The sequence below is a fragment of the Syngnathus typhle genome, linkage group LG17 (assembly GCF_033458585.1).
Source record: "Syngnathus typhle isolate RoL2023-S1 ecotype Sweden linkage group LG17, RoL_Styp_1.0, whole genome shotgun sequence".
Lineage (NCBI taxonomy): Eukaryota > Metazoa > Chordata > Actinopteri > Syngnathiformes > Syngnathidae > Syngnathus > Syngnathus typhle.
Window position 1 is genome coordinate 10,776,263 of NC_083754.1, and position 9,836 is coordinate 10,786,098.

A 9,836-nucleotide genomic window follows, 5' to 3' on the forward strand; every position below is an offset into this window, starting at 1 on the left:
TCGTCCGTGACCAGGAATACCTTTGTCCATGCACTTTTAAGGGCATCGGAAGTAACCAATAGAGTGAGACTCGGACCGCAGCTGTTGTCTTACGAGGTACAAATGATGGGGGAGAACAGATAGAGAGGGGGTCAAGAACGCGAAGAGGAGAGCGCGAAGAGCAAGGGGCGCGCAAGGCGCAGGGGCGCAACGGGCAAGAGCAAGAAGCGCGAGGGCCTTTTTGGGGCGAGCATCTGTGCTGTCAAGAGCTGAAACATCTTTGCTCTTGGGGCCACCCTAACTTTTGGAGAGACATCACTTTGACATCGGTTGAATAAATCTTTTCCCAATCAGCCGTGTGTCACCGAAGTGCTTCCTTACCCGGACCAGCCATCGTCCACCGAGTGTTTTTTTGGAGACCAGCGAAACAACAAAGACCATTCACCACAGGGTGCGTATTATACACGGGTACAGGCTTTTTTCCAGCATTAACATACCATTTTTAGGGTGCGTATTATACATGGGGGCGCATTATACATGGAAGAAAACGGTATTTGAAATGGGATGCATCTCAAATTTAAGTAAATTGACACGTTACAATAAGGTGACAACTGTATTCAAAACATTCAAATATCTTATTACATATCAATATTATTTAATCGTTTGTTAAATTAGTACTAAATACTACACATTTGTTTTATTCTGAAAATGGTCACTTTTATTTCATCAGAGGGTTGCACGAAACAGTCTGGGTGCAGACACATCTTCCAAGCAGATACATTTGTCTACTCTGGATGTAGATGATTTTATTTCAGGCACCTACTTGATGAAATGAAATTGCGTAAATTCAAATGAATTGTGCCCTACCGTGTGGCCCATACTGTGACCGACCGGGTGCCGTGTTGAAAGGCATCTTATCACTTGACTTCATGTGTAGAAAACAGGGCAAGAAGAGCTCGTGTTTCACCTTTTAATGACAACCATTCCTTTTGCGATAAGTCAATTAAGCAGCCCTACACTGAATGGAAATGCTCTTCTTTCCACATCCACAATCGCACACGCACGCACACATTTCACACAAAAGAGTCACCAGCAGATGGCGAGCTTATTTGTAAAAAGTTCAGTTTGACTTGACCACTGAAGAGACTGTATGGAAGAGGGAAGGCCGTTTTGGTAGACAATGGAAATGGCCAAAGTGCAAGGGGAGGGGGTCTACTCCAGGGCCACGGTACCGCCCGCCGCCTGCAACGCCGCTTTCAGTTTCTCCGCCTCGTCTTTGGAAACGTTGGCGCGGATCTCCTGAGGAAGCGACTCCACCAGCTTCTTGGCCTGGTTTCAAAAGACAGGCACAACACTTGACCCTCACGTACACTCAAACGAGCAAAAGCAAACAAATGTGATCTGTGCTTGTACACACACAAAAAAACTTTGGTAAACGCTCTCCCATTTTGGCAGTTTTCCCTGACGGTCGACATTGCGGCAACTGTGTACAAAGAAGGACCTGGCCCCGCCAGCCTGGCGAGTACGTTAACAAATGTGAACGCGGTTGCTACCTTGCCATCTCTATCTTGCCCGTTTGGAAGCTGTTCCATTCCAAAAATGGCCAAGCAAATGCAATCCCCAAAGGTCTGGTGGAAATATGGCACCTACCTGCACCAGGTTCAAGCCTTGGATGCAGTTCTTCACCTCCTTAATGAGTTTGACCTTCTCTGCCGCGTTGACTTCAGTTAGCTTGACAGTGAAGTGAGTCTTCTCTTTCTTGACCGGGACCTCCTCTTCAGCGGCCTGAACAAACGTTTTCTTACTCGACTGCATATGGCGGAGGAATTGGTGCCAAATCTACTTCTGGAAACGTGCCACAGATAGATCACATATTTGTGAAAGACTTGGGCCTAATGGCAAGGAACAAAGCAGACCAGAGAGTTTGGAAAAAAATGGTACTCAAATACAGTGGAGCCTTGGTTTTCGAACGTCCCGGTTCTCGAAAAAAATCGGCATTCGAACAAAAAGTTCGAGATTTTTTGCTTCGGATGTCGGACGAAATTCGGTTGTCGAACCTCGCGAGATGAGCTGAGAGGACCCATGCCAATGACTGCGTTCGTTATTACATTCTCGTCACTCTGAAGATTGCGTCAACTCTAATCATGCCTCCAAAGAAAGCAAGTGGGAGCAGTAAAGCCATCCTAAAACACAAAGACGCTCTTAACCTTCCCCTTTTGTTAGCTTTCTGCTGCCATCTGTGGTGTCCCATGGACCCATGTATTAAATCAGCCATAAAATACCCTAAAAACAACATTTTATTTTAGTGGATGGCGTGCACTGAAGCTGTCTGACCAAGTCTGCAGCAGCTGGGTCTCGGGGCACCCGTTCCCGTTGCTCAATGAGCGTCTGGACAAGGGAATTCACGAGCTCCTGAAGAAATGGTTGGATTCCACCCTTGGTCAATATGGGTCCACAACACAAATGCATTGTATGCAGACACATTGAGGCTGTTGTAAAACACAACCATTGGCCATCTCCTGGTCATTCGCTGGCAAGTGTAGGTGGCAATCAGCTTGTCCAGATTGTCCACTCCTCCTTTGTTTTTGTTGTAGTCCAGGATGATGATGGGCTTTTTGTCTCTTCCTGATGACACAGCAGCCTCTTAGTGAAGAGTGGACATCAGTATCACATTCCGTTGTTTTTTTGGACAATATGAAACAACAGTGGTGGTATCTGTGAAAACAAATTTGGAGGAAAGTGGAGCCCTGTCCTTCACCAGCAACATTTCAGCGGGCAGCTCGGGTTTATTTTTTCTTACTGTGGCCACCATGGTGAGTTTCCTCCTGAGAAGTTCTTGCCCAAGGTCATAGCTGGTAAAAAAATTGTCACAAGTGATGTTGTGACCCTGCAGTCCAGTAGTCAAATCGAGGACCACACGTTTTCCTTGTTTTCTTTCAGGGATACCGCTTGCAGATTTGCCTGTGTAAATCTGTAAATTCCACGCATAGCTTGTTTTAGCATCACAGGCTGCCCAGATTTTTATGCCATATTTGCCTGGCTTGCGGGGCATGTATTGCCGGAATGGGCATTTTCCTCGGAAAGGGAGAAAACGTTCATCCACTGTCACCTCTGGCCCTGGGTTGAACATCAGTGGAAGGAGTTTCACCCATCTCTCCCAAACATCCCTGATGGGAGCAAGCTTGTCAGATTTTGCTCTGGTGTCTCGATTGGTCATGTCTCCGCCCCCGCAAAAAGCCCTTAAATGAATTTTTTATTGTTTTATAATCAAAGATTTTAACCGGACCCGAACACCACAAAAGTAATTATTTTCACCAGAGCACTTTATAATTTAGTAAAAAAAATAAAATAAAATAATTTTGTTTATATACTAGAAGTCCCTGACAAAGTCAAAAAGTTTCAACGCAAAAAACAAATGTATGAAGTACTTTTTGCATGCTAAAACTCAAAACGGGTGAGTAGGGACCCTAACACAATGGGAAGGCTAAAGCAATGCGACAGTGAGCGCCCGGCCCGCTGCGGTTGTGCGATCGGACCAAATTAAGCTCCCTGCGCACTGAGGTCTACTTAGATTTTGTCAAGTACATCAGGACTTTAAAAATATTTTCTAAATTTTAGCAACCGCTGTCACAATAATGCGACCAGCGCGGTGCAGTTGTGCAGTCGGCAGTGCGCTAGGTTGCGCGTTCGGCGGTGCGCTGCCGTTGTGCGATCGGACAAAATTAAGCTCCCTGCGCACTGAGGTCCACTTAAAATTTGGAAAGTACATCAGGACTTTAAAAATATTTTCTAAATTTCAGTGACAGTTCTGTTACAATAATGCGACCAGCGCGGTGGTTCGGCAGTGCTCTGCAGTTGCGTGATCGGACAAAAATGCGCAAATGAAAAATGCTTAAAAAAGGGGGTTTTTGCTTGGAACGGATTAATTTTTTTTCCATTATTTGTAATGGGGAAAACATGATTCGGAATTCGAACGATTCACTTCTCGAACAGCTTTCTGGAACGGATTGTGGTCGAAAACCGAGGCTCCACTGTAAATCAAAAGATTGTACTTTCCTTCAATGCAATTGAAGTGTACATGCTTTAAGGCAGGGGTGTCAAATTTAATTTTGGCGCGGGCCGCATCATAGTCATGGTTTCCTTCGAAGGGCCACTGAAATTGCCAACCCAAATAAATGTCTTGATGTCTCAAATTATATATAGTGTACGGTACTCAACAAACTAGTGAATGACTAGATGAGTAACTAGTTTTCAAAACAGAGACTAAGAAGAACTGTTAACATATTTGAAAAATATGCATGGTAATAAAAATTGCTAGTAATACAGCTATTTTTTTAAAAGTGAAAACAATTAGTAATTTTAATATTGACGTATGAATTTGATGCGCAATTTGTCTTCGCGGGCCACATAAAATGATGTGGCGGGCCGTATCTGGGCCCCCCAGGGCCTTGACATGTGCTTTAAGGACTTGTGTCTGTCTACTTTTTTCAGTGTTCTGCCCTCAGAATTGTTTTCATGACGTAAGAAATGTTTTCTATGAAAAGAAGCACACACAATGGTTATTTGTCGTTCGGAAGCAAACCGGAAATGTATTTTGAAATGCACCGGAAGCTGCACATGTTTTTGTTGAAGCGACTTGACAATTGATGAGTTGAGACGTTAGCATTACTTGTGTCATCTAAACGAATTTTTCTCCTCTCCTTATCCTCACGGAATCAACGGCTAAATAAAGGGAGCAAGACGCTCTGAATCCTGGCTCAAGTGTTCTACACATGAGTTTGGCTGGCTGATGAACTGTGACAATGTACATGAAGTACCTAACGCACAGGGAGATCAGTACATTCAGGTTGACTGCAAACCTTTGGCAAAGTCTGTAACTCTGACTTCTATTCATTAATTCAAATGCATTCCGCTTGTAATGTCTGAAATGGATCTTGTTTGTTTGTATTCAAGTCAGCGGAGGAGAAAGCCCTCGCAGGTAAGAGTTTGGGCGCCGCTGTCGCGCTAATCAAGAGGCGGCTCTCAGCCGCAAACGGTTCTTACCTGAGGTCCTGGAGCAGCCGTCCCGCCTGTCGGCATCATTGCGACATCCTGAATATTCAACGTTTTCTGTAACAAGTGCAAATGGACGTTCGGGACAAAAATAGAAGCGATGTTATGCGAACAGTCGGTCGGCTAGGGCAAAAAAAGCAACAACAAAGAGGCAACTTAAACAGTACAACATACAGATGATACTGATAGTGCTGATGATAGGGATTTTTTTTTCCCATTTCCCCCAGCCCAGGTAGGGTTAGTGGGGGTGGTTTACCTTGAGGAGCTCATTGAGGTCCGACACCTCTAACAAGGTGAGGCTGGCTATGTCGCTGACCAGTTTCTGGATTTTGGGCGAGTAATGCTTGGGGGCGCCGTCCAGCGGCGGCGTGACCAGGACGTCAGAGCGGACATCGGCGCTCGTCCTGAGGAGTTTCAGCAAGCACCAGGCCGACATTTGCTGCTCCTCCCGCTGAAGCCGTTGTCTGGGGAGAGAGCACATGGGATTAGAGCCTATCAGTAGCCACATTAGTTTGTTTATATGGTGGGCACAGCAAAAGAACATTTGATCCTTATTAAAACTGTTTTACACACAAACACGATGCAAACTTGATTCACAAAACAATTTCAAACTATTTTAAACTCATTTTACATTACTATCACAGGGAATAGGTTCCATGGGGGGGGGGGGTATTTGTAACTAGTGTAATGAGTTGCTCACCTCTGCCCAAATGAGCAACTTTCACTGAAACGATTTGCTACAAACATTGCAGTTAAAGGGAAAGAGATTGACAGCCACAAAAGTTAAATGCTTTATAGCAAGCAAAACTAGAAGAGAGAGGACAAGCATGTCATCCAATGTTGCCATTCACACTTCATGTTCACACCCAGGGCGATTTGGGCGGGTTATTTGTGACTCATTACATCCGTACATACAGTACTTTTGTCAAAAATATTTGAGGGTGCAGTGAAGTTTTTCCTAATTTCAAACCTACCGTAGCACTTGGAGATTCAACTGAAATGTAAAGTGCAATATGAAACAAATGTATTGTTTGTTAGTATAATTAACGTGCAGCCTCTTTTTAAAATGGAGCAATCCACCTTCACGGCTTTCTTTAAAAGCTCTATTCACATTTTGACAAGAGGAAAAATCATAGCTTTTTTCTCACAGCTAACAAAACACGTGTTTTCACCACCTAATGGCACCCCAACGGTGTCAGAGCGTTTCTGAGCATCGTTAAGCAAACGAGTGACCTTGATTGCCGACAGCAGAATCTTCAGACGACGAACAAAAGACAGAGTGTGTGCGAAATGTGGTTTAATATCCAAAACGGGTGCACAAAAGTCACTTGACCTTATACACCGCTATAAATGGAGAACTAAGACGCACAATGACGAATACATGCTAATAAGCACTAAAAGTATAGCTCATTGACTAATTTACTGCAAACATGGTGGAGAAAGTTGAGTAAATGCTTGTTTTTCTGTAAAGTACACGCCCAGGGTCGGCCGGTTGCCTGTCCTTGACGAGCCTGACGGACTACGCATCGGCCACAGCGTTCGGTAAAACGGGAAGGGAGGGACGGCGCAAACGTACCGGTGGAGGCTCACCGCGGCCCGCAGCGTCGCTCTAGTGCAGTACATGCTAAACGCTAATCCGGAGTCCCCAAATCACTGCGGTGCCTTCGATAAGTAACCTTGTTGCTCAACAAACCAAGGAACTAGTTGTACCTCAAAAGCACATGACGCCCTCCTTACCGAAGCTGATCTACCCGGCATGCACTGGGAACAAGTACGGGTGCCCATGTAGATACGAAAAGATGGGTATTTGGTTTTCACGTTTTTCTTGCATTAGTAGCTGCCATCATTTAACAAAACGATCCAAGCAACCAGCTAATGGTAAATTATTGGCTTCCCCACTGATATGTTTGCAACATTATACCCCTCTCATCCAAATAATCTGGAGGTGGAGCTCGAAGGTGAGCGTCAGGTGGCCGGATTTTCACCCATGGGGCCAGGCAACGGGCTCACCACCTCAAAGTCAAAGTCTGCTTTATTGTCAACATCTTCACATGCCGAGTCACACAAAGAGATCGAAATTACGTTTTCCCTATCCCACGGTGACAAGACATATTACACGAGACATACAAGTAAACAACGCAACATAAAAAACAAGAAGGCACAAACAATAAATAAGAGTAACAATAAATAATAAATAAATAGATAACACAACGAATAAAAGCCAGTGTGCATACAGACAGTAAAAGTACAGGACGCTACGCAGAACGGGGAAGCGAGTTCAGGATCCTGTAGGAGAGGCCAAAGGTTCACCCAGGCGGATGAGAGGGTAGCCTCCCTCCTCCTTCGGGTGGGGAGACAGGTCCTGACTGTTGTTTCTGTCTATGCACCAAACGGCAGCTCAGACTACCCACGCTTTTTGGAGTCCTTAGAAGAAGTGCTGGAGAGCGAGCCTTCTGGGGACTCAATCGTTCTGCTGGGTGACGTGGGCAATGACAGTGAGACCTGGAAGGGCGTGATTGGGAGGAGTTTGGTCGGCAGTAAGTCGGATTCGTTCCCAGTGAGGGTTGGCCTCCGCCAAGCAGGGCTGTGGACTCGGTCGGATTTTTGCACCGAGTCCGGCCTCTTGACCACGAGTCCGAGTCCGGCTGTCCATTTTCTCTGTTAATTCTTGTGACTGCTTAGTCTTTATTCAAGGCTAATTTAGTTCAAAATCTAAATAATTACAACAGTTTTGTGATGGCTTTGTCTTTATCAAACATACAAACGAATACAATAAACATATACTTTCAAGTTTTAATCATTAGTTACACCATTATAGCTCAGACATTTATCTAAACACAAATAATTAGTGACGACCCCACAACTATCGAAACACATCAATGATATAAGCTGGGTGACATAATCGTCCTTGACATTGGTACATAATGTAAACATTAGCCTAAGTGCAACTCAACGTGGCCACATTGATTGTAACTTACGCTCCGTTTCCCCCCCAAATCTAGAGGCAAAACATTGTTCTCTCGCTGCTTCCGGGTTCTTCCATCTTGGCTGCGCGCGGGGCATTGTGGGTCTTGTACGTGCACGCACGCAGGCGCGCACGGAACAACCACATTTGTCTTCATAACAAGCAAGCAGGGCTGTGGACAGTATTCCTACGCGCATTCTCAGCAGCATGATGAAAATAAAATTGAACATATTTTTTTTATTGTCGGACTCGGTGGACTCGGTCAAAATCAGCACCGAGTCCGGCAAAAATGACTGAGTCCGACCGAGTCCCAGTCCCCGAGTCCGAGTCCACAGCCCTGCCGCCAAGGCTGCCCTTTGTCACCGATTCTGCTCATAACATTTATGGACAGAATTGCCAAGTGCAGCCAAGGCGTTGAGCAGAGGCGTAGCCAGGAATTTTTCCAGTAGGGGCGCCCACCCACAGGAAAAAAAATCGAACATCACCCACGCCGTTCGCTGATCGCTAAAACAACATCCGGGTCCGGGAGGCAAACGGTGAATGGATAACATCGCGCACATAGAATAGCGCAAGCACATTCGCGTAAGACCGAAAGAAAATAACAGCATGAAAATGAAGAATCGAAAAAGCTAGATTTTTTCAACCGGGGCGCAGGAAGTCCTAACCGGGGCGCCGCCCCGGCTCGCCCCGGCTTGGCTACGCCTCTGGCGTTGAGGGTGTCCGGATTGGTGACCTCAGCATTGCATCTCTGCTCTTTGCAGACAATGTTATGCTGTTGGCGCCTTTAAGCCGTGATCTCTAGCTCTCACTGGAGTGATTCGCAGCCAAGTGGGAAGCGATTGGGATGAAAGTCAGCACCTCCAAATCTGAGACCATGGTCCTCAGTCAGAAAAGGGTGGAATGCCCTCTCCGGGTTAGGGATGAGATCCTGCCCCAAGTGGAGGAGTTCAAGTATCTTGGGGTCTTGTTCACGAGCGAGGGCAAGATGGAGCATGAGATCGACAGGCGGATCGGTACAGCATCTGCTGTGATGCGGACTCTGTAGCGGTCCGTTGTGGTTAAGAGGGAGCTGAGCCGAAAGGCGAGGCACTCGATTTACCGGTCGTCCTACGCTCCTACCTCCACCTGTGGTCACAAACTATGAGTTGTGACCGAAAAAACAAGATCCTGGATACAAGCGGCTGAAATGAGTTTCCTCAGCAGGGTGTCTGGGCTCTCTCTTATAGATATAGGGTGAGAAGCTCGGTCATCCGTGAGGGACTCAAGAGTCGAGCTGCTGCTCCTCCATGTTGAGAGGAGCCAGATGAGGTGGGTCGGGTATCTCAGAATGCCTCCTGGACGCCTCCCCGGGGATGTGTTCCGGGCATGTCCCACCGGCAGGAGACCCTAGGGACGACCCAGGACGCACTGGAGAGACTATGTCTCTTGGCTTGCTTGGGAACGCCTTGGGATCCCCGGGATGAGCTCGACGAAGTGGCTGGGGAGAGGGAAGACTGGGCGTCCCCTCCTACAGCTGCTGCCCCCGCGACCCGACCCTGGATAAGCAGTAGAAGATGGCTGGATGGACTTTTTTTGCACGTGTGGAGGGCGTTGACAAAAATAATACTCTGGAGTAAAGTTCAATTAGTGAGCAGATCTGCAGTCACTCAAAATTACGTGACTCGGACTCGGCCGGCAACTTCCCTCAGCCACACCCCTTCATCAGCGTAATGTCTGTCACTTGCTTCCTCTTGTTACCTTATGTATTTAAGTCCTGCCCATTTGTTTCTCCCTGTCAGTGTCTACTGTTGTTTTCCGTGCCTGTGCGCGCCCGGTGTTCCTGTCATCTGGTTTCCCCCCG

The 9,836-nt window shown here is 46.5% G+C and overlaps 1 protein-coding gene across 4 annotated transcripts; it reads right to left on the bottom strand.

Annotated features, from left to right (window-relative positions):
- Positions 1-935: 935 nt before the first annotated feature.
- On the bottom strand, positions 936-7,717 carry mrpl12 (mitochondrial ribosomal protein L12). Of its 4 annotated transcripts, none has more exons than XM_061303143.1 (5): positions 6,608-6,811; positions 5,288-5,495; positions 5,023-5,088; positions 1,630-1,764; positions 936-1,308 (listed from the first exon to the last, which is right to left on the bottom strand). In XM_061303143.1, the coding sequence occupies exons 1-5, from the start codon at positions 6,652-6,654 to the stop codon at positions 1,192-1,194; spliced, it is 573 nt and encodes a 190-aa protein (XP_061159127.1). In that variant the 5' UTR covers positions 6,655-6,811; the 3' UTR covers positions 936-1,191. The 4 variants fall into 4 exon arrangements, with proteins under 4 accessions (XP_061159127.1, XP_061159129.1, XP_061159128.1 ...); XM_061303145.1 differs by lacking the exons at positions 936-1,308; positions 1,630-1,764 and adding exons at positions 2,259-2,694; positions 2,780-2,950 and having other exon boundaries at positions 6,608-7,522; XM_061303144.1 differs by lacking the exons at positions 936-1,308; positions 1,630-1,764 and adding an exon at positions 2,259-2,950 and having other exon boundaries at positions 6,742-7,717.
- Positions 7,718-9,836: the final 2,119 nt, after the last annotated feature.

Bases quoted from the DNA above. Each gene is read 5' to 3' on its own strand.
- mrpl12 (XM_061303141.1), bottom strand. From the start codon at position 6,654: ATGTACTGCACTAGAGCGACGCTGCGGGCCGCGGTGAGCCTCCACCG. The intron at 5,496-6,607 runs GTACGTTTGCGC...CTCTCTCCCCAG, and splicing joins GCCGCGGTGAGCCTCCACCG to ACAACGGCTTCAGCGGGAGG. The intron at 5,089-5,287 runs GTAAACCACCCC...CACTTGTTACAG, and splicing joins ACCTCAATGAGCTCCTCAAG to AAAACGTTGAATATTCAGGA.